Here is a 25,233-nt window from a genome sequence, read left to right as displayed (position 1 = left end):
AATTATAGCCAGGGTTATTCCTATTGTCATGTTTTGCCACAGCCACTCAGTATAAAGGAAACAAAGGGATTTGCTTTGAGTTCAGGGACTGAACTGAATCTGTCAAAACCAGCCTTTAATGGGAACAGGCAAATCCTTCCCCTGGCCTCTTGCTGCTACTGTCCACCATAAAGGTTTTGCTCATTCCTCTGCTGTGCCATAGGGCAGTGGGCATCAGGCACTATTCCCTTGTGACTTTCACACTCATCTGCACTTTTGTGAACAGATTTCATGCCTGTGAAAATCAGATTTGTTTCTCAGAGCTATTGAGAGCAGTGCCAAGGAAGTCCTAAAACCTGCAGAAAAGTACACTTCAGAAATCCGGCCCCAGGGAACCACTGCTGGATTGCAAGGGTGGGAGGTACTCACCATCCTTTTCCTTTTAGCCCCCTGCACATTCCATACTGATGGGGTGTCTGATACCACACATCACACAGCACATTGCAGTGTGTCTGTGTCAAAGGCAGCCTGAAACAAACAGAATCTACCCACCATCGCCTATGAGGCTCAGAGAAACCATTATTAGCTTTCCAAGTCTTCTACCCCCAGTCAAGGCATTTGCCCTGACTCCAAAACCAGAAACAACAAGTGACAGACTATTATCTAAAATTTAAAAAAACAAACAAACAACAACTAACAAACAAACAAACAAAAAAAAAAAACTAACACTTGCCCCAAGTAAGTCACAATTTATTTCCTGGGATAAAAATAAGGAAAATGGATTATCAGAAGTCTTCCTCTAACACCATTAAAATGCTTTTCAAAGAAAGTTATAAGAATCACTTAAGGCTCACAGAAAAAGTCAGATTTGTTTTTTGTTTTTTTTTTTCCAGAACATTCCTTACCCTAGATACAAAGCACCCATATCACATCCCAGAAAAGAGAGACTTGAAGAAACAGCCATGCCAGGATCTCTGGCTCCAAGTATCCCAGGAAAACATCACAAAACTCTTTTCCATAAATTCAACATATATCTTGAGAATAAATGCAAATATTCTCCATCTGAACTACAGTACAAAAATTCACTCACCAGCCATAAAAATAATATTGTCTCCTATACACAAATATAATAATATGTAAAACAAATTTGGAACACATGGATGGGGAGAGCTACAAAATCTCTTGGGATCTGAGCTATTTAAAGTCATTTTTGTTTGGGTTATCCCTCTGCTGGGTATAGGAAACTGGCTAAAATACATCCATCTCACAGCGCTCACCATTTCAACAGCTCCTGCGTCATGGAATGTGGTATTTTTTAAAAATAGGCGACCCTTGGTGTCATGGAAAAAAGAGGGAAAATAGGGAGTTAGAGGGTAGGAGGAAGAGAAAAACAGGCTTCAGTAACAAGGTGGACTTGGAATACTCTGTGGTATAAAGTAAATCCCCAGCTTCAGAGGCCACCCCTGTTCCCCACTCTGCTGCCTCCCTTTACAAGTCTGTTTCCCGGCTGCTGTCCAGACAGAGGGCATACAGAGATCTCCGCAAGTCAACATTGCTCTTGGCCTTGAGATTACACTTCTCCAGGGGGCAGCTGCCCCTCCGGTTACTGTCGGAATTCTCCAGGGACCCCCCAGCCTTGCAGAGGGAAGCCTTGCTCCAGCTAGCCTTCCTTTGGCCTCCAGAGTCTAGTCCAGACCCCCGTCTCTGGTTGCCTTGCTCTTCCTTCAGGGCTGCCTGCTCTTCATGGTCTGTCTCCCGATGATAGAAGTAGTTAAAGTTGGAGACAATGACGGGCACAGGCAGGGCAATAGTGAGGACCCCAGCAATGGCACACAGAGAGCCCACAATCTTACCACCCACGGTGATGGGCCTCATGTCCCCATAGCCCACGGTGGTCATAGTGACTACTGCCCACCAGAAGGCATCAGGGATGCTGGAGAAGTGGGACCCCTGGTTGTCTGCTTCTGCAAAGTAGACGGCACTGGAAAAGAGGATGACTCCAAGGAAAAGGAAGAAGATGAGCAGCCCCAGCTCCCTCATGGAGGCCTGCAAGGTCTTCCCCAGGATCTGCAGCCCCTTGGAGTGTCGGGAGAGCTTGAAGATGCGGAACACCCGGACCAGGCGGATCACCCTGAGGATGGCCAGGGACATGGCCTGCTGCCCATTCTGGCCACCCCCTCCTCCACCCCCTGGCTGTTGTTCTGCCAGTTCCGTGCCCAGGGTGATGAAGTAGGGGAAGATGGCCACAATATCAATGATGTTCATGATGTTCCTGGAGAACTCTGCCTTGCTGGGACAGGCAAAGAAGCGCACAAGCAGCTCAAAAGTGAACCAGATGACACACGTGGTCTCTACAATGAAGAAAGGGTCTGCCAATGTCCTAGGCAGGAGTGGGGCCACTGTCGGACCAGAGGGAGGTGCCATGGCCCCACTGCCATTGGTCCCTGAGGCGGGGGCAGAAGGCTGGTGAGGCACCGGGGGATGTCGAAGAAGCTCACGTTCATCCCTGAACTCAGGCAGGGTCTCCAAGCAGAAGGTGATGATAGAAATGAGAATGACTAAGACGGAGACGATGGCAATAGCCCGTGCAGACCCAGAGCTTTCTGGGTATTCAAAGATAAGCCACACCTGACGTTGGAACTCGTTACGGGGCAGGGGTTTCTCCTCTTCCTTAATGAAGCCCTCGTCCTCCCGGAAGCGCTCCATGGCCTCGTCCCCCAGCTGGTAAAAGCGGATCTCATCTGCGAACACGTCCAGGGAGACATTGACTGGCCTCCGCAGGCGACCTCCAGACTGGTAGTAGTAGAGGATGCCATCGAAGCTGGGCCGATTGCGGTCGAAGAAGTACTCATTTCTCAGAGGGTCAAAGTAGCGCAGACGCTTGGCTGGGTCCCCCAGGAGGGTATTGGGGAACTGTGCCAAGGTGCCCAGCTGCGTCTCGAAGCGCAGCCCAGAGATGTTTATGAGAACTCGCTGGTGGTGAAGGGCCCCCGCTCCCAGTACTGGTACCTGGTCCTCCACCATGCCCAAGCTGGGGTCGCCTTCTCCCTCCTCATCCTCTGGAGTGGGCCGTGTAGGCTGAGGCAGTTCCTGAGGCAGCGGAGGCAAAGGTCTCCCTCCTGGGTCCGTGCCCCTCTGAGTGCTGCGCCCCCTTGGAGCCTGCTCTTTGTGCCCATCGCTAAGCCCAGCCGTCGGAGGATACTGAAGCTCTCCTCCGGTGGTCTGACCACAGCCTGCTCTTGCCTCACCTTCTCCTCTGATGGTCATGGCACCTCCGTTCTCCAGGGGCACCAGGGCGATCTCCATGGCTCTGGAGCAGGGGGCATGCTGCGCCCTAGCCAAGGGCTCTCGCGCCCCCCACTCAGTTCCGCCTGCCCCTCTTGTCGGGCTCCTCTCCCTCAGTAGGCTGGTCTGGCTTTGGGGCGGGCTGGGGTTGCTGGCACGATCCTCTCCCTTGGTCCTGACGTCAAGAGCTGCTGCCCTGCTCTATGCTCCTCTCCCTCTCTCTCCCTCTCTCTCTGTTCTGGCAGCCGGTTACCAGGCAGCCGAAAAGCCTTCTTCCAGCAGATGCAACCTTCAGCCGCCCCTCTGGCTGCGCTGCTGCACGGCCTCCACCCTTTGTGCCTCCCCCGCCTTCTTCTCCAGCTTCCCTTCCCGAGTATGTGGCAGCGGGTGTCTCCCAAGAGGGCGCAGCTGGGGCCCTCGGCTAGAGAAAGGAGGGGGGCGAGAAGGTCCCCACACCCGCGGAGGGTGGAAGAGAGGGAGGGAGCCGCGCGAGAGAGGAACAGGTTGTACTGAGACCGCAGAAACTCCCAGGGCAACCAGATGAGAACAGCTCACCTGGGAACCCGCTGAAAGCCGAATGGACCCGAGGGAAAATCAACTATCACACTCTGAAAGCACTAAGCTTTGCGCTGAGTCGAAGTAGGAGAAAGGAGACCTCAGTTGTGTGTGTGTGTGTGTGTGTGTGTGTGTGTGTGTATTTCCCTTTTGGAGGAATAATGATATTTTCTTTGGGAAGAATTACAGACAGGAGGGGGCATGGCAGAGCTATGGACCCTGAAATCTACATATGGAGAAGCATCTGTCTTCCCATTTCTCTACAAACCCACAAAAAGATACTAGGCTGAACCTTGCAGCACCCCCTGCCCTTGACCTGGGAAAAGTCCTATCCCCAGCTCAGACAGCAGTGGTGAACCAGGACAGATCCAAAGGCAGCCCCAGGCTGGCAGCCTCATAGTGAGATTAGCTGTCTGGTCCCATAACCCTGCCACAACCCATCAGCCCTCTCAAACAAATCTTATTTACAAAAATCATAACTTAAGGACTTAAAAATCCTGGTGAGGACTGATCCTGCCTGGTGAGCCTTATAGTTAGCAATTGCATGGGGCGTGGTGTAGGGAGATGGGGTGAAGAGTGGATGATGAGAGGGAATTACTTTGCTCTTACTATGTATCAGCCAATTCTTGGTGCTTTACAAATATTAACTCACGTATTCCTACAGCAACCTATTTTGCGAGTATTATTTTTGTTCCCATCTTATAAATGAAGAAACAGAAGTACAGAGAGATTGGCTAATTTGCCCAACATCTCAAAAGTAGAAAGTGGTGGTGAAGCTGGGGATTCAGACCAAGGGAAGTCTTTCCAGGAATGTCTGGCTGTTCCAGACACAGCCTACAGATTCTTGATTTTAAATGACCATAGTCACTGAATTCTTGAATATCTCATTAGATTGTCTATTTTTGTTCCTGTATATTGTTTGGGGATTTATAGCTGTGGATGTTACAGCCTCTGGTCTATGAATTTATCTACACAGGGGGATGATCAGAAACTTGGTTCTGGGTGTACAAATTTTTGTTGAAATAGCAGAGTGTAGACGTACAAGCTTGTGCCAGAGTTGCTGTGAATCTGGTTCATGTAAATGTTTTTTGTTGTGTGTGATTCTGCTGTCTTTGCAGATGTGCATAAATGAAGAAGGGGAATGAATGTGAAAATCAGTATGTGGAGACATCACTGGCTAACCACAGGGACTTGTATTCTCTTCCCCCAAACTCTGCCATCTCTGTTCCATCTCCACTGGTCTTTTATTCTTTGGTGGTGGCATGACGGGGGGGGGGGGGGGGGTGCTGAGGATTGAACTCAGGTTCTTAAGCACTGGCCTTGTGCATGCTAGGCTTGCTCAGTGGAGCAAGCCCTGGGCCCCTTTTGTTTTCTATGGCTCTTTAAAGTTGCCAGTCAGCATCAGGTCTGCCCCTGCTGAGCTTGTGGAGGATGAGGTCAGACACCCATGACCACTGTGTCCTGTTTATTAACTCAAGCATCTTGTAAATGCCATATTAATCCCCTTTGGATTCCCCAAGGGAAAGAGTCTCTGGAGTCTCTTGTCTTCTAGGCACCTTGGGGAAGACTGTTCTCTGAAGAATCAGAATACAACATAAACAGTCCTGCACTTAAGTCAGGCCTCCTTTAATGTGGTATTTTCTTAAATTGGCTTCCTGTGCTTTTACTACCTCTCCCAAGTTTCTTGCAAAATTACCTTCAGATGTCATAATTGGCAGCCATGGAGATTTCCCTTAAAAAAGAACTTGGTTATCAGCTGCAGGAGTGCAATGAGTTGTCAACTCCCATCTGTTAGCACCTTCTCACTCTGTCTCAGCTTTCCAGCAGAGGTCACACTCCCCCCCTCCAACCCCCAGGCAGCCCTCTGCCAATGACTGTGCACAGAAGAGTTGCAAGGACCTGGCCACTTCTGCCCAGTGCAGAAGTCCCCTGACAGTAACCTTTGCTCTGGAAGTCCCCATTGAATCAGCCAAGACTGTGAGATCTGTGTTGTACTCCGAGACTCTCCCTTTCCAACCTGTCTTCTGCTTCTCTTTCCTTTCACAAGTCTTGGATCAGCATCATTGTCTGAATGCTTTACCTAAGGAATTCTGCTTCCTATCACTTTTGTCTTTTATCATCTTCCAAAAAACCTCTTGCATTCCATCTCTGGGTCTTCTTCCCAGAAGACACATCACATAACTGAAATCCGCCTTATTTTCTACACATCTCGTCCTAGAAAATATGTTCTTTTATAGTGGTGTTTAAAAGTGGACTATCACCTCAGGATCTTGTTAAAATGCAGAGTCTGCTCTGGTGTGCATTTTAGACTAATTTCAAACACACTTCCAGGTGATACTGCTGTTCCTATCTACAGATCTGTGTATCAGCCTCTTCTCAGACAAGATCCAAATAAAGTTTCTAGCATTTTTTTCCATTTCTAGATATGTCCCCAGAATGACATGCACTGAGGAAAACAAAAGGGAGTTCTTCTGTTAATTCATTGGACTGGTCCTATCAGATAATAGGAGGACTTGGAAGGAATACAGAACCAAAGAGAAAAGGAGTGATTTTAAGACAGGTATTGAAGGGAGGGAGAGCTGGGCTGGAGGAGAAGGAAAGAAGAAGAGGAAGAGGAGAAGAAATCCTAAATGTCAAGTTTATTATCCATTCCAAATGTATTTATGGAGTACCTGATATGTACAAGCCATTGATGACCAAGATAGATGTGATTCATATGTCTCTTGGTGGTACATCCTAGGGAAGCAAAAGACACAGAGCATCTAATTTTAAATTAATTGTTTGATTACAATTTTGATGATTGGCACCAACTAGAATATGGGGCACTATGAGAATAGTGGGGATCCTGACTCCACCTAGGGCTCAAGGAAGATTTTTCTGAGATTGTGATGGGGGAAGACAAGCTATTTCAGATGAAAGAAAGAGTGTGTCCTGAGATCCCAGGAAAGGAAGGGACAGGGTTGCCTTGAGGAACAAAAGAAAGCTAATGTCATTGACACAGAGGGCCAAGGAAGAGTTCTGTGAGATTGAGTCAGAGAGAAAGATGAACATAAAGTCGTGGAGAGCCTGCTCCATCACATTTCACCATCTCCTCAACAAGATGGCATAATAGTTTCTTTCTTCTATATTCAGATTCTTTGCTTGTTTCTCTGTTAAAGCAAATGTGCCCATATGCTTTTATTTTAGCTTCCAATTGCTCATTTTGTAAACTATTCCTTTCATTCCTATCAGAATATCTTTGGTTTAATCTTTGTGGATATGTATGTATCTATCTTATTTATAACTGGTTTCTTCCACACCATTTATCCATCTGTCTACCTGCTGACCTATTTATCTGTCATCTATTTGTATATCAATAGATAAATGGACAGTAGGCGACAGATACACAAAGACAGAGATCATAAAATCAGGGACTACTCTTTACTTATCTGATTTTCCTTCCAACACCAAACATGGTGCTGAATTAATATCATGCATTTCAATAAATATGTGCTGAATGCAATTGAACTAAGAGAAAGAAATTCACCTGTTGGAGCAAGGAGGAAGGGGAAACTGAGGGACAGGAATGAAGGGTAATTTCTGAAATCACTTAAATAATGAAGACTCATTTGAATGGCCAAATAGGCTAAGTGGTAAATTAAATTTTCTCTGGCCCTTTGTGTATGTATATATATATATATATATATATATATATATATATATATATATATATCACTGTATTATCTATTGTTGCATAAGCCACCTCAATTGTGTAGATAAAAACAGCTCTGTGGATAAAACAATAATTTAGTATACTGGGTTGTGCAATTTAATTCCTAGTGTTTGTAAGGCCTAAAGTTACTGTAGCTCTGTTTGTTATATCAGAATGAAACAAAAACATGAAGACCTGTTGGATTTTCACCTAGTTAAACAGGAAAACTTTCATTTCTAGACAGAATTTAAAGAGTCAAGGAGGAGGCAAAAATACTATTTGTTTTTAATTATGCCATTCATTTCTTGCCTATCAAACATGAATTTTGCCCCTCCTCCTTGAAGTGATTGACAGCCATGGGAGCCACATTGGTGCTGCCCTGGGATTCTGGAGAGAGTCCTGGTAATAACCTGCACTGAAATGCTGCAAGCCAACTAACACTACTAACTACACAGCCTAAGTCTCAGGACTCAGCCTACTTCTCCTTTCACTTAAGAAGATGGACAAATGGGTGCTGTTGCAAGGACCACACCTGAAATGCATATCCAGCCATCTCTGGGGGGCTCCAACAACCAAACCCCAGGTACCATGGAGGGAGGTCAGATTTCATAAAGTAAGAGAAGCACACTCTACAATGAGCCCTCACTTTTCTATGATCCTGGTAAACTAGTTATTCCAAATAACCTCATCACACATCTGCCCTGAGTCCCTGGATCCCCTTTCCATTAAAAGGGAAACTAGTCAGACCACCATTGTATCTCCTTCCTCAAGGACCTGTCAACCCCAGACTGGGAAGATTTGTTTTCTCCAGCCTCCCCAACAGCATCTTTCTAAGGGAACATAGAGGTGTCATTAGCTGGAGGAGCAGGTTCAGGACTTCTCAGGCTGGACCAGGGAGAGCCAAAGAGAAGGAAGTGTGGTCAAAATTTAAAAATTGCTCCTCTTCTCAACTTAAAAAAAAAAGGAAAACTTGATTAATAGATCCTTGGTAGGCTGGGTCTCACTGCTATTATGAAGCATGCAATTCTATGATATGTTACTATTAAATAGCACACTGCAAGGATATCTGATCAGCAATAATTGGTAATAGAGTATCAATCAGAAAAATAGTAAAATTCTTTCATTGAATCCTCTATCCCAGATGCATTTACTTCTAAGATCTGTAGCAAAAAAAAAAAAAAAGCAAACATTTTAACAAGGGGAGCAGATGTTCTTGCTTTCCCTCCACTTCCCTTCTCACTTGCCCCTCACTCAAACACCTTGGGAAGGAAGCCCTGGAAATGACCTTCCTTCGCTGTTTGGTGGAAACCCAAAGGTGGAGTGGAGCAGAACAAGTGTACAAAACATATGCATGTGCTAGGGACTGGAGATCGTTTAATTACTGCAAGAAGTGGGAGCAGGTAGGCGGGAAGAGGCATCCAAGAGGGAGAGGGTAGAGGAGCCGAGAGATTATGCTTGCATTGACCCAGATCCTGAGAGAGACCCAGGATTTCCTATTCAGAGGATTAAGATGAGAGACCATTCACAAATCAAGGCTCACATCTGGAGCTTGGCTGTTTCTCCCCGCCCCCGCTCCCCCCCACCTTTCTCCCTAGATATAATCCAGGAAAAAATTCATTAATGGGTTCAGTGCATTTTCAGAGGCCTAACAGAGAGTGAGGTGACCTAAATACACAGTGGCTGGGAGGCTCAAGGGACAGCTTGCCCTGGGAACTAACTGGTTTTCCCTCTCTCCTTCTTTCCCTGCCTGCCCTTCCTCCACTGACAAGCTGGATGGTTAGAACTGTGTTGTCACCATTTCTCTTTCTTTTTTCTCATGTCCCTCTCTTCCTCTCTCAAATATCTTACTATAGTATTCACTCATATAACATGAAAACCTCCTCACTATGAAATTGTGAATCAATACCTTCCCTTGCTCTTGAGGGTTAGAGATGTTTGAAGTGTGTCTGCTTTTCTCAATACCAGCTCCAGTTCTTGATTTCTAACTTTCTGCTCGTGCTCCCAGACCAAAAAAGACACAAAATGAGCATTTTATATTCAGTGGCTTTTCTACCGTGATGACAGCCCACACTGCATAACATATATTTATGAATTTAGGGTACGTATCAAGATATATGCAAAAAGAAAATTTTTCTAAAAATGCTAAGCAAATGTAAGACAGTTTTGTTATTCTATAAGCAGCATAAAAAGTCTGGAAAAGTGTAAGTCTGGAAAAAACATGGGACCACTGAGTAGTTCTGTTATAGTTAAAGCTTGGTCACGGGGTTTCATAAATTGACTTCTAGACCACTCATGTATAATCAAATCAAGCTTTTATTGAAGCACACCGGTGGCGACTGACCAGAACATAAAGCTATTCTCCTGATCAGCCCCGAACAATTGCAAGGGCGCTCCTTATAAGCCTGAGAACCGCAAAAGGGATGTTCCGGGGGTCTAGCCAATGCAAGCAAGCCAGGTTACAGAAGCCGGACAGTGCAGTCAGGTGGCGGGACACTTAACCAATCACAATTAGCCCAGTCACCCCAGTTACAGAAACAGAGCCCCATTACCCTAGTTACGGAAACAATGCCCCATTAGGTAGTTCTGTGTTCTTAAACGTTTCTATAGCAAAAGGAAAAGAACATCTTGCCTTGATCATGACCCTTCTACTTGGCATGGTTGTTTTACAAAATGAAGTCACAAAACAAAATGGAGTCACATTTGCTTTTTCTATCACAGTTCATGCAGGCCAGGTCTTTGCATCTGTTTTTTCTCAATGACCCTATGAAAATAAATCCTCTTTATTCTGATTTGGCAAAATGTTGGTTTAGTCATGGAACACAATTAAGTCTCACCTATGGCATCAATGTGGCTGGCTGGTTCTAGAGATGAAGGCTGAGATCGGATGGCTTTCAGGGCCTGGTTACTCTAAGTGTGGTCCATGGACCTGCCATGTCGAGGTCACCTAGAAACTTACTAGGAAAACAATTTTCCAAGCCCTCTCCAGGCACACTGAATTAGAGTATCTATGTGGCCCAGAAATCCATTTTAACAAGCTCTTGACATGATTCTGATACCCACCAAAGTTGGGAAACACTATCCCATGTGACATTCTGGTCCTTTTACTGGATACTATGGTGCATAAGGAATCTTGAAGCTGGGAAATAAACTCTGGAAAATGGCTTGGGGCCTGGATTGACATAGGCCTGTACAGAGTCCCCACAGCTCATGATGACACTCAGCTTTGCTAGGCCCATTTCTTCATCTGTAATGAAGTATTACATGTCTGGCAAATCATACATAGCTGGCAAATGCATATACAGGCCCTAAATTATACACATTAGTTGTCTAGAGTGACCAGAAAGGTAATTACTGGCCTTTCTCTTTGTTGATCCAATGAGGAAGTCATGATCTTCCAGGTTAGTGAAAATGAGACAAATGGATCCCTGGGTATTAGCCTCTGCAGATGCCTTGATGCTGGTATCAGGGCAAGAGTACCAGGGCCTGGACCTTCCTGGTGGTAGTAGTTTCCTATTGTTGCTATAACAAACTTCCAAACAAACAACATAAAATTACTATCTTGCAATTCTGGAGGTTAGCAGTCCAAAATGGTTGTGTGCTAGAATCAAACTGTTGGCAGGGATGGTTAGAAGAAAAAATGGAGGAAAATTCATTTTCTTACTTTTTCCAGCTTCTAGAGGATTCTACACTCCTTGGCTCATCAAAGTGAACAATCATTTTCCTTCATCCAACCTCTGCTCCTTTGACATGTCTCCTCCTCTGGCGCTTCTACCTCACTCTTCTATCTTTTAAGGACCCTTGTGGTGACATTGGCCCCATGCAGTATAATCCAATGTACTCCAAAGTATCCAAAATAGTTTTTCTAGTTTAAGATCCTTAAATGCAATCACATCTGCAACATCCTTTCTGCCATAGAGGTAATATGTCCAGAGGTTCCAGGGACTGGACAAGGACATTTGGGGGAGATCATTATTGTGCTTACAGTATTGTTCTTAATCCTATGAAGCATTCAAGGAGATTCCCAGGATGGATCTTGGAGTACTGCAAAGGATCCAGGAGGTTAACTAATCAAATCATCTCCTTTTGCAGTTAACAAACATTTGGAGATTTGCTCTGGAGATGCAGCAGAAGCTAAGCAACCCGAGACCTTGGTTTTAAACCTAGATTTATGGAATCTAGCTCCATGGTGCCACCCAGATTTCCTTGAAAATAAAAGGTGACACCAAAGGCTGAATCATCCCAAGGCTTCTTCTCTAAAAGCTGTCTCTCTACTCCTGAAAGTCCCTGTGCATGGATGGAATATTTGCAAATCAAAAGCCTGGTCTCTCATTAGTCACTGCCACTTCTCATGAAGCAGGAGACAGCGTGATTTCTCACACACAGCAATCATTTCTTTCTCTGGTAAAGACAGTAATCTTGGGAAGAGCAATTATCTCAGCAGAATTACCAACCTTGCAATGTGACATTATCGACTGTTTGAAATTACATGGTGTTCATTTGCTGCTATTTTAACGTCTGCCTTCTTCTGTTTCCCCCTGCCCTAGCCCAGTGCTGAATCCCCCACACTCCCACCCTCTTTCTTTCTTTTTATTAATCTTGGGAAATAACTTTCTTATTTTTAGTGGATTGATGCCACTTGTGAGAATATGATAATGAGGATCAGAGTAAGGATTTTCACACTGAGCTGGGGCTCAGCCATCACTCACTGGATTTTTCAATTGAATGTTAGAGCTTTTGTCTCTGCAACAAAGACATGGCTGATGAAAGCCCCCAAGGCTGGCTTCATGAACTGCCTGGCTATTCTCAGCTCCCCAATAGTGTTCTACTAGACTGAGTGATCTTGAAAGTCAATTACCAAATGGTATGGGCTGGTATTCTAGAGCTCAAGAGTAAGACAAAATTGGAATGGGGGGGGGGGGGGAGTGAGTTATGCTAAGGGTGAGGAGGGGATAGCTGCTAACTCTCTTAATAATGTAATGAGCATGACGTTGGCAGGCAGAAAATCAGGATTTGAGTCCTACTTTGTACTTCTATTAGTGACAAGGTTTGTGTAAGTAATTTGCCTGCTCAGATCTTTTTTTTAATCCATTAAATGGGAAATATTGCATTGAAATCATAGGTTATAATGGGTCTCCTGTAAAATGCACATTGTGATTAAACTGAGGTCTACTGGAACATGGCAAAATACATAGTTGGTCCTCATCCTCATTTCCAAGCATATAACTCCTAAAATGCTTGCAATCTTCAAAGTGAAATTCTTCTTTTTCTTTTCTTTCTTTCTTTTTTGGTATGTTAACAAGTTGGCTGGTAGCTGGCAGCCCCTAGTTTAGCTATAGGAAGGGGGCTGTTCCCAGAAAGACCAAGGCAGGGCTAGAAGGTTGGAACTTTTTAGCCTCAGCCTCCAACCCTAGGAAGAAAAGAAGGGTGAGGATTAGGTTGCCCCACTAATGGTCAATGATTTTATCAGTCATGTCTATGTAATGAAACCCTCTCCTTAAAAAGAGAGAGAGAGAGAGAAAGAGAGAGAGAGAGAGAGAGAGAGAGAGAGATCAGAGAGCTTCTGAATGGCTGAACCCATGAAAGCTAGAGTCTGCCCCAGGAGAGTCTGGAAGCTCCATGTCCCCTCCCGCAGTCATACATTACTTCATTTGTATCCTTTGTATTATCTTTTATAATAAGCCAGTAAATGTGACTATTTCCCCAAGTATTTCCCCAAGTTCTGGGAACTCTGGGTCAGAAGCACAGGTAAACAAACTGGGGCTTGTGATTGGCATCTGGAGTGGGGGTGGAATGACAAGTTTAGGGAACTGAGCCATCCACCTGTGGGATCTGATGCTGTCTCCCAGGAGACAGTGTCAGAATTAAATTCCGCTATTGCAGCCTTGATTGCTAGCTGGATGAGCAAAACCCCACCACACTCGGTGTCAGATGCATGTTGTGAAATATGAGACTGAGTTTGGTTCTTTTCCTTGTATTTTCAGAATTATGTTATCATAGTAGTTAATGATAGATAGCAGACAGACATGAGCAATGGGAACATCAGGTTAATGGATAATTTTATAGACTGGGCTGTCGGGAGCTGCCACATAGGGGTGAGCACGGAGCCTTACCTTTGAGCAATGGAGGTGTGAGACTGGTTGCCTGCATGCAGAAACAGGTGGATCTCACCTCACTCTGCAGGGGAATAAAGCTCTGGGAGTGGGTGTCACACAGTGAGACTGAGCTACACCGCCCCCCCCCCAAACCCAATCTCTTGCTTCATTTGGGTGGAACTTTCTCGAGTGTCTTTCCCCTCAATAAATAGGGCTTCAGGTATGCTCGCTCTCTCTTTTGCCAGCTTCCCTTGACTCCCTTGTGGGAGCTGGGGCAGAGGAGCCATGGCTAAACCCCAAGAAAAAGGTACTTTCTGTCCCTGTGTGATTATTTCATGCCAGCCCAATTCACCTGGAGTGACCCTGACTAATTTAGTTACATGTCCAGGCACTGGGCCTACTGTGCTGACCCGCCTCCCCACACACACACATGCTTTTTTTGTAAAAAGCAATTTACCTGACACCACTCTGGACCCTAGCTGACTTAAATCAATAGGATATGCTGCCTTCCTCAGCAAACAACCTGTTATCTGCAGGAGAAATGCAGACCAAACACTCTTCCAAGACAGTTAGAAGAGAAAGTACTCTAAAGGGAGACTTTTGTGACCTTTACACAGACCAGATTCCAGGACTCAAGGAAATGGGATAATTAGAAGCAAAGTCACCAACCATAAAAATCTGTAAGGACAAGTTCCAATTAGAACAAGTCAGCATGGGCCCAGCTGACCAGAGTTGCCTTGAGTTTTCAGCAAATCTTATAATATCAAAATCTCCCCTTCATGGGATGAGACCCTATGCAATGGGAACTTGAAGGTCTGACTCGATCCTGCTGTCAGTCAAAAATTACATGATGCACCTGGGAAGGAGTCTCTGGAAACTTCCCTGAGACCCCCAATAAAACTAACCTATAAGAGAGACACACCATCCCTCTCTTTGAGAGGAAATGCTCTCTCCCTTTCTCCCTTGAGAGTGTCCCTTTATCCCTTTTCCTTTCCCTTCAAATAAACTCCTGCCTGCTATTATGTACAACTTGCTCAAAATTCTTCAGACAAGATTAAGAACTGATGGTTGGTGGTTGCAGACCCCCAATGGTCAATTCAGCTTTGCAGGCACAGGCAGATCTTCCTGTATATTGGGTTAACATTTCTTGAGCTGTTATCGTGTGTCCGAACTTTTAATACACTGTGACATTTAATCCCCCAAACAATCCTGGATGGTAGATGCCATTATCAATCCTCATCTTTAGATATAGAAACTGACAGCTCATTAAGTTAAGGAGATTGTTGAGGTTCTATTGAGTGGTAAATGGCAGAGCTCTGCTAACTGCAGATTACTGTGCATTATTGGGTCATCCTTTTGAAGAGCTGTAGGGGAGAGGACCTTTTCCACTGGATTTCCCTTCCTGTCCCTCCGTAGCCTTCCAATATGCCCTTGGTTCCCTCAAGTCTCTGACCCAGTTGGAGAATAACCAGGGCAAGGTATGAAGGACAGCTCCAGGTCTCTGCTTTTTATCACACAACAACCTCTAAAAGGAAGGAGGTCCAGCATCTTGTCAAAACTAAGTGACTCAAAGAGGTGGAGATCTTTTATCTGGTTTTCTGTGATTTCTGATGTTGGGGCAGACACATTGCTTCTCCAGGACAGAATTCTTCCCACCTGATGGCTTCTCTCTCACATAGTCAGATCCATGCACATGGCTGAGATCAGAGGAAGTGAGGTGAGAAGGAAGCTATCAGGAATCATGGTGGGCATGGTGGCACGTGCCTGTAACCCCAGTGACTCTGGAGGTTGAGCAGGATCGCAAGTTGAAGGCCAGCCTCAGCAATTTATCGAGACCCTCAGCAATTTAGTGAGACCCTCTTTCAAAGTAAAAAACAAAAGGGGTGAGTGGGGCCGTAGCTCTGTGGTGAGTTGCACCTGGGTTCAATCCTAATACAAAAAAAAAGACTCTTGTGAATTTGGTTTTCAAACTCAAAAGAAGGATCCTCATAGAGGCCGTGATCATTGTTTTTGAGAAAGAACTCAGTCGCTAGGAACTATAGATGGACCATGTTAGCTTTCCCCCTCATGATGAACTTTATAAAGACATAGTTTTTCAGGACCTTCCTTTGGGGAAACTCTGGATCCTTGACCCCATCACCCTCTCATCACTGAACAGGAAGTAGGAGATGGGCTAGGACGGGAAGTTCAAATCTTTGAAGGAAGGAGACCTGTGTGCATGGCTATCAGTGTGAAACCTGACTTTGCAGAATGTAATGGTTGTGTGATCTTGGGTGAGTCACTTAACTTCTCTGTGCTTTCATTTTCTGTATCTGTAAAATGAGAGGAATTATGATGGCATCTTAACCTGTGGGGTTTTTGGAAAGATTAAATAAGTTAATATTTGTAAATTGCTTAGACCAGTGTCTGACACACAGCAGACACTATGTATAAGTTTATTAATAATGACATTTTAGGGTGGAGGTACCTCCCATGCCAGGAGAAGAACCCAACACATTCCTCCTTAGGAAGGCTATAATTAGAGCCAAACAAAGGCAGAAAAATTTCCTGTGAATTAGGGACCCGTGGTAGCTAATCAGTAAGTCAGAATGTAAATATATAGACTCTAGGATAAGAAAAATCTGAGTTTAAATCACACTCCACCACTTACTGTCTGTGTTACCTCGAGCAAGTCACTTTACCTCTCTGAGCGTCACTTCTGTCATTTGTAAGAGGAGATGAGGATAACTCATTTACAGGGTTATCCCCCAGATGGTGATATATGTATGAAAGTAACTATGACCCAGCCAGCCCTCAATCAGGGGTTGTTATTGTCACCACTGTCCCCATCTTCACTGCCTAGGAAGAATAACAAGAACACAAGGGTAAGACTTGTGAGTGTAAGCAAAGACTCCAGGTAGCACATCAACATTAAAGGGCTGGGGTGAACTTGAAGGTCAAAAAGTGCATTCAATATCATAATATAGATTAATAGTTAGAAAGAGAAAAAAATAACACTATTATTTTTAAAATACAGACCAAATAAAGTGATGTTCAACTTATCTCTCTGCAGAAAATGACTCCTTAGAAAATTGCCAGATAGGAAAGTCAAGGTGAGGGGACAGGCTGGGAAGAGTTTAATTTATTCAAAAGGTGTCATGTCTCTCTGTAGCAGGTATTTAAAGTGACCAAAAACTCAGGCATATGGTGGCTATGAATTTTTTTAAAACCTCAATAAATGTTTTAAGGCCAAAGTATTTAATGGATTAAAGAGGGACATTTTCTGATTCAATGTAGAATACATGAAAAAAATGAATTCTATTCATTCATTCATTCTAATTTGTTATACAAGACAGCAGAATGCACTTCAGTTCATATTACACATATAGAGCATAATTTTTCATATCTCTGGTTGTACACAAATTAGAGTCACACTATTTGTGTCTTCATACATGTACTTAAGGTAATGATGTCCATCTCACTCCACCATCTTTCCTACCTCAGTACCCCCTCCCTTCCCTTCCCTCTGCTCCCTCCCTTTTGCCCAATCCAAAGTTCCTCCATTCTTCCTATGCTCTGCCCCCCCTCCATCGTGGGTCAGCATCACCCATCAGAGAAAACATTCAGCCTTTGTTTTGGGGGGATTGGCTAACTTCACTTAGCATTATCTTCTCCAATTCCATCTATTTACCTGCAAAAGCCATGATTTTATTCTTTTTTAATGCTGAGTAATGTTCCATTGTGTATATATACCAAAGTTTCCCTATCCATTCATCTGTTGAAGGGCATCTAAGTTGGTTCCACAGTTTAGCTATTATGAATTATGCTGCTATAAACATTGACGTGACTGTGTCACTATAGTGTGCTATTTTTAAGTCCTTTGGGTATAAACCGAGGAATGGGATAGCTGGGTCAAATGGTTGTTCTATTCCAAGTTTTCCAAGGAATCTCCGTACTGCTTTCCAGATTGAAAACCTCAATAAATTTATGTGTGAAAAAATATTAACTTCTGATCATTATATTTATTTTTAAAAATATTGAGTGTTCATTTACAGAGGCAGAAAATGAACCCAGTCCTTGGTAGGTAAACCAGTCAAATTCAGCAGTGTTGACATGATCCCCCTAGAAGTCCTAAATTCCATTTCAGGTTGACCACTCAGTGGTTTTCAGTACATTTCTTTCATTTACTTTCCTTTCTCCTGGAGTTGATGCCAAGCTTGGATGGAGTGGCAAACGGTGCTAATGCTAAGGTAGGTGCAGCATTCATGAGGAACAGGCATGTAGACCCACATAAGCCTGGGCCTTAGACTGCTGTCTAAAGAGACTGTCATTTCTCCAATGGTTCTTTGACAGATCCCTTCTACCCTGGCAATATGTTGATACATCTGTGTCCTCACCCAATCCCTGGGAGGGCTATCCATGTCACCTGTGAAATGATGTCCCTTCCTCTCTCTGAATCCCCTGGTAGTCCTCCTACATTCCCCCTTCCCCTCTTCCCTTTCCGTTTCCAGTATGGGAATAGGACACGAGAACTTTTAATTGCCCTCTTTGTAGGATGACCAGGCTTTACAAATAAAGATGCTTAGCTACACTCAAATTCCATAGAAATACTAAGTACATGTTTGGGCATTGTACCATATACTGCCTGGGACATGTTTATGCTTAAAATTGTTCATGGTTTACCTGTAATTCAAATGAAAGGGTTAACCTGCATTGTCATCTTGCATCTCCACCTCCTGGGCTATGACAAAGCCATGGAACACCAGGGAGCTATCTCCAGCACTCCTCAGCGTAGGCACCACCTGGTCTTAAGGCTGCTACATGGTGCCAGAGGCCTCCCTTATATGGACCTCAGTGGAGACGAGCCACATGGGAACAGAAAAGGCTACGTATTTAGAGCTCTTCAAAGTAAGGGAGCAGGTCATTTGTGTTTCTGCAAAACTCAAAAGCAGAAAAAAGAGTGGGAAAAGCTTTATTGGGGAAAAAAAGGGAAGGCTGCAGGTGTGCCCTGGGAGGCTATTCGCATGGGAAGCTGAAGGTGGTGTAACTAGAAGTAGGCATCCTATGCCATCCGTGAGGGGTTCATATTTGACTTATTTGATTGGTCCAAAAACAGAAGCAGAGACAAAAATTAGGAAAGATGTCAATTAATAATTAAGTCCTGGCCACTTGAGGTCAGTTGTTACATGGCACTGTAGTTTGGATCTTCAGTATACCCCAAAGGCCCATATATTAAAGTCTTAGTCCCCGAGAAAGTGCTTCTTAGGAAGTAGTGGAAGCTTTAAGAGGTGAGACTTAATGGAAGGTCTTTAGGTGATTGGGGACGTGTCCTTGGAGAGGATGGTGAAACCCTGGTCCCCCAGCACTATCCTTTGCTTCCTGAACATGAAATAAGCAGTTATTTTCTGCCATGTGCTACCTGCTACCTCACCACAGGCCCCAAACTAATGGGGTCAACAGATAGGTCATGAACTGGGACCTCCAAACCTCAAAGCCAAAATAATCCTTTCTCTATAGGACAATTATCTCAGGTATTTTGTTATAGTAACAGAAAGTTGGCTATCTTAGAGGTGTTACTAATTTTGTTCCTGGTCCCAATTGCTAGAAATAGTAGTCTGACCTCCTACAAGACTGTCTGACTTCCAGATAGCAGGCTGATTTCCTGGGATGGCTCCTATAAATAATGGGTTTGTTTTCTGGATGGGTTGTTGCCGATTGTGGGCCAGAGTTTTATTTTCACTCATGATCTGGCTATTATTGATTTGTATATTCAGTCCCTCATCTATAAAGATTTGTTACCTCCCTGGCCTTCCCTGAAGTCTCTCCCCACTTAGATTCCAAACAAAATGAAGCACAGTTGCCTAATCTCCACATCTTCTGTCTTCCCACAGCTTTATAGGATGGGGGTAGGAAGGGATAGGAAGAAAATGGAAAGCCCTGACCCGTTACACATTCTAATCTCTCCTTACAAGACAACTTCTCTTCCTTTTTTTCTCCAGAGATTTTGGGGGAGTTTGTGGCACTGGGATGTGCTACAAGGACATTGTATCAGCAAGGGTTCAATCAGAGAAGCAGAACCGGTGGGAAGTGCAGAATTAGTTCCAGGGACTTGACTCTGCAATCGTGGGGGCTGGTGGAATGGTCTTTGTGAGGCTATCTTGGCCTCTGGTGCTGGAGCTCAAGGTCTCCTGGGAAGGCAGCAGGGAGGGGAGGATGGATGTCAAGTGGGAGGATGTCAAGTGGGAGGAGGCAAGGACAAGCGGAACGCTCGGGAAGAATAGAGCCCAGCTCTGTTCTCTCTGTCCTGCAGGAGGAGCTGGTGTCCTGTCTCAGAACTAAGCACAGGCCTGGCCTGGGACACACAGGCTGAAGAAGTTTCCAGGGGAAAGTGGTGAGTAGCAATGGGCTGAGCTGCAAAAGCACCTGCTGCAACCCTTTAAGAGTAAAGAATAACAGGGCTGAGGCTTCACCTGTGCCCTTAGGTCTCAAGCAAAATGACTCCCCTCCCCCACTCTAACTGGAAACACACAGGCAAAGGAACTCTGGGAAATCTATGTGAGCCTGGCTGACTCAATGCCTGACAAAGAGGCCACAGCGATTGTTTGAAACCCTAGATGAGCCCTGTACAGTGAGTTCACACTGTCACAAGCCACAAGGTTTGCAATTCAAATATACAGAGCAATTTTTTTTTTTCTAACTAAAGTTTTCTCCTGATTTATGCTGCATTGGAGCCCCACAAACGCTTATGGAAGGCAACATCTATATAGTGTATATGGAGGGACCCCTCATATACTTGTAGGTGTTTAATTAAAATGCAACAGTGAGCTAATTAGTTAATTAATTTTAGGGAACTTAGAAGAAATGTGGTTTTCCACTAGGCTGAGCATAAAGGGCATAGGAATTCACAAGTTAGTGGAGGAGGTTTCTACAGGACATCTATGGCCTTGAGACCAGTGGCAGAAACCAGCTGTCAGGAGAGCAGAAGTGCTAGGAGGCATGTACAATGTGGAATTCATTACAGGGATGTGGCTGTGCCACTGCGGGGGCTGGTTGAACCTGTCTCTGTAAGACTGTTGTCCTCAGATCTGATGCAGCAGGTCTGGGAGACACCCTGTGTTTCTTTTGTGATTCCTTGAGGAGATGGACACTGATACAGACCATTCCCTGGTCTTCCTTTTAAAAACAGGCTATTTAAATTTCTGTCATTGTGTCTTTCTGTTTTCTACTTTTTTTCCATCCTGATCCTATCTTGATATTTCACAACAGAGCTAAATGGTAAATTTAATCAGCATAGAAGGTGGGCCTCTCTCTCTCTCTCTCTCTCTCTCTCTCTCTCTCTCTCTCTCTCTCTCTCTCTTCATGTATATATTTGAAAGGAAAAAGATACATGAGGGTGGGAGGTAATAGAAAATAGAAGTCTATTATCAATTTTCCAGATGGATGAGCTATATCAGAAGCTGGGATTCAGATCCAGGATATCTAAATGGCCCCTGTGTGTAGATATTCTTTTCACCTTGACCCAGTTCTAGAGGACACAGAGCACTGGTAAGAGAGTTATATGTTGAGGTCCCAGTTCTAGTCTGTCATGCTATGGATTCTGGCCAAGTCTCTTCTCATCTATAAAAAAACCATTTTCTTCATTTCTCATAAAAGTTTGTAAACACAAAGATCATTTTTAACTTGAAATAGCTAGTTCCAAGATTGCCACCATTCACTACTATTGGTGATCTGTTGTAATATTATATGAAGACAGTCGTCAAGGCTTCCCCTGGTAAAAGTTCTTTGCTTGGCCAAACTTTGGTTAAGCTCCTGACCCTTCTCCTAGGTCCATCTGTGCACTTCCTCATATAAAATGCAGTTTTAGCAAACTAAAATATAAAATAAAATGCCAGTCCTCACTATCTCACCCTCCTCCCTATATGATCAGGTTCCTCGTCCTCTACCATCTCCCAATGACCACCATGGCCCATCTACAAGAATCCCCTATTAGGTCAGTTTAGCCAGAATTCCCCTTACCCTAGATTTTTTCCTCCTAGTCATTTTCCATCCACTGACACACCAGCTCCTTCGCTATAAATTCCCAATGCCCATGCGGTATTTGGAGTTAAGCCTACTCAGTTTCCCCCAGTGCAGGACCCTACTGCAGGGGTCCCTACACTTACCTTGATACCCTGAGTAATCTTCCTTGCCAGATTTCAACAAGTATAATTGAGTAATTTTTCTCTAATATCCCTTGGATTCTTACTCCAAGAAGCCCTGCCTGTGAACCCAAAATGGGCCCATGATCTGTGCAAAAGTTAGTTTTTAGATGTGGATAATTTTAAAAGTGCCTAACATTTCAGTGGCCTTTAAGAAGGAGTTTTAGACTTTTACTTGGCTGAATGCTGATGTTCTGGTGTCCTGGGAGCTCCCTTCAGCCCAAGGAATGGAGTCACCATTCCATTCTGCATCAGGTCCACTGGACCGGTGATAAGCAGCCCCACAATCACATTTGCTATTTTGTTTAAATCTTTGTTCAAAGATTTCACTCCCACACTGGGATGAGACTGGCCTTCTTCCTAACTTTCCCCAGAGCAGTAGATATTGTTAAATATCTGACTTTCTAAGCATTTAGGGACCTTACAAAGGAAGCCAGGTTGGGCCTGTGTCTAGGTCTCTAACACCAGACTCCTTAATATTTCAGTAGGGTCAGGTATGTCCTCTAGTCAAAGATGAAGACCTAATGAGCAGATCAAATAAATCCTTCAGTAATTCTCAGGGGAAAAAAAAAGCTGCCTAGGTATTCTGAATTCAGCGAATTGTAATATTAAAATTTTATGATTAAAAAAAGAATAGGCATTATAGAAAAAGGAAAACAACAAAGAAAATTTAAAAATATCCATAATTTCGCCAGCTACCATATCTGTTTACAGTTTTATTTATAATTATTTTCAAAATTGGCATTTTCTACCTTTTTGTTTAATATTATATTTGCTAAATTGTGTTTTTTAAAGAAAGGGTTTGTACTGACCATGTGTCAATATTCCAACTCTGTCAGAGTTTGTTAGAGCTGAAAACACCTCTTTTTCTGAATTCTGTCCATGAAAAAGTCACCAGCAGATGATGTTAGCAGCACCACACTCCCTTAGCCAGGAAGAGGAAGGATTCTGAACTCAGGGGTTTTGAGACTCCAGGGATACCTCCTCCACTACAAATGAGTCTCTGATTGGAGGATGGGTTGGTGTGGTCTGCTTTAAATAAATATTCCCTGATTTTATTCATGAGCCCTTGTTCTCTCTACAGCTACTAAAATGTATCCCTTTGGTCCCCTATCCCTCCTCTTCCCACCATACATCCATGATACATCTGGTTGACCACCTGAAGCTCTCACACCCACAAGATACCAGATCCTGATAGTGAGGGTTTAAATTTCCAAAACAATAATTAACACCCTCCATTTCTTTTGTAATTTATATTTTACCCAATGACTACTGTTCTGTTTGGGATCTGGAATGTCCTCCAAAATTTCATGTGCCTAGAGGTGGTGCTTTTGGGAAATGTTTAGATCATGAGGGCTCTGATGTCATTAGTGGATTTGTCCATCCATCTATTAATGGCTGAATGGACTACGGGGACGTGAGACTTAGTCAGAGAAAGCAGGTCACTAGGGGCATGCCCTAAAAGTGTTTATCTTCTCCTCAGACCCTTTCTCCCCCCACCCCTCTGCTTCCTGGCTGCCGCAAGCTAAGCAGATGTCCTCTACCATGCCCTCCCACCATGAAGGTCTGCCTAATTCAAGCCCAGAGCAATGGAAACAGCCAACCATGAACTGAACCTCTGAATTCATGAGGTCAAATGAACTTTTCTTCCTCCAATTACTGTTGTCAAGTATATTGGTCATAGAAAACCAAAGCTAACTAACACGACTATTCAAGGACGAAGGACAAAAGACAGAAGTTACCTTTGTTATAAGCAGGTGCTTCCACTTATAAGGAAACGGCAAGAAAGAGAGAAAGCGGGGTGGGGAGGGAAGGCACAAATGACCTTTTCTTCTGACTCCTGGCTCTAGGCCACCTGTTAAGGCGGGAGCTGTCCTTGAGAGAATGTGGTCAACCGAGTGGATGGTGGCGTGTGTCTGTCGTAGGCAGGGAGGGAATATCCTTACAGAATACTGAGCTGGAAGGGTCCCGTGAAACTGTTCCATTTAGGGTGGACTGAAAAGTCCATCAATTAGATGTACCCTGATCTATGAGGCGATAGCTAGGACATCAGCTATTGGACCCTTCTGGAAGACGGAGGTAAAGGGCAGGTCCTCTTCCATCAGTGGGACCTCCCCTGTCCCACCTGTGACTCTGGGCCCCCCCTGTCTGGGCAAATGGGCACTGTCTTGGCAATTTAGCTGAGCCCTGTTATAGTATATCTTTAAAACTCCAGCCAGCACCCTTCCTTATCATTATCTACAGTAGTCCATAGAGATGAACTTCTACATTGGGGAGGAATTTGACTGTTTTGCCGAATAAAATCAGCTTTCTGTCTTATGATGTGCACAGAGGTATAGTTCTTCACAACCTGGAGCTTTTCCCCAAGCCGTCTACCACACTATCCCCCCAAAGTCATATTTCAGTGTCACCCAGCAGAGGTCACTTCCCTTTGTGCTGCCCCGTGAGGCAGAGGCAGCCACAAGCACTGAACAATATTAGCTCTGAACTCTGGAATGACTGATTTCCCCCTTATCCTGGCTGCCAAGCCAATGAACAGAACTCATTCCTATAAGTTGACAAAAAATAAAGTTTTCCTTGAAACAGGCAGCCACCTTTGGAGGCACTCAACCTGTGCTGGAAAAGTGTGTGGGCTGTGCTCACTTCCTGTGTAACTTATGGGGAATTTTCTGTGAGTATTCTGTCTACAGGATGTAGCCCTGTGTGGCCTTGAGCTGATTACCTGGAATGCCTGATGAATAAATAGTCCCCAAATAGCACTGTGTGACCTTTGATAGTTTTCAAAATTTTCTTAATTGTTGAGGCATTGAAAAATAAGAACTTACCTAAAAAGAGCCAAGGGGACTGATTATAAAGAAAAATAACAATACACGGAGGCACAGAGACCATTCTCAGGCCAACTGCTTTCCAGGTCCCATCCAGCTCTAGGTTTAAAGAGCTCAGTAAATGTTCACTTCTGTCATACCATGTGATCTTGGCCCTATATCCCACTTTGGAAGAGTATGGTTATGCCCATTTTTATCTAATTTCTTCTTCATCCCTATCTCTCTTTGAAGGTTCTTAGCATGTGTTCAAAGATTTCTTAATGAAATTCCAAGTCCCCCAGTGAGACAGGAGAATCACAGTGGCTTTTATCTGCCAGCATAGCACTTCCAGAGATTTATAGAAGAGACAAATAACACCAATGAAGAGAAACACAAATGGCAACATGTTTATTTCAAAATGTGTGTTCAGATATATGCATATGGCCCTTTCCCTGACACCATTTACATACACTCTCTCTCTCTCTCTCTCTCTCTCTCTCTCTCTCTCTCTCTCTCTCACACACACACACACACACACACACACACACACACACATCATACAATTATGTAAATTCACCTGTAAGCAGAGGTAAACAGAAGAAATGCACAGGGAATTATTTACACAGCCACACCAGAGATGGAACAGACCG

General features: G+C 44.2%; 1 protein-coding gene across 1 annotated transcript; it reads right to left on the bottom strand.

Moving 5' to 3' along the window:
- Positions 1–708: 708 nt before the first annotated feature.
- Positions 709–3,637, bottom strand: Kcna5 (potassium voltage-gated channel subfamily A member 5). The gene has a single exon (XM_046424196.2). It carries the CDS (start codon positions 3,283–3,285, stop codon positions 1,468–1,470), a length of 1,818 nt encoding a protein of 605 aa, XP_046280152.1. The 5' UTR covers positions 3,286–3,637; the 3' UTR covers positions 709–1,467.
- Positions 3,638–25,233: the final 21,596 nt, after the last annotated feature.

The sequence above is a fragment of the Marmota monax genome, unplaced genomic scaffold (genome assembly GCF_021218885.2).
Source record: "Marmota monax isolate L192 unplaced genomic scaffold, Marmota_monax_Labrador192_F-V1.1 WCK01_AAM20220418_F8-fsc00186, whole genome shotgun sequence".
In the NCBI taxonomy this organism is placed as follows: domain Eukaryota; kingdom Metazoa; phylum Chordata; class Mammalia; order Rodentia; family Sciuridae; genus Marmota; species Marmota monax.
Note: the sequence above shows the minus strand (reverse complement) of the source record. Positions and strands in the feature narration are given on the sequence as shown.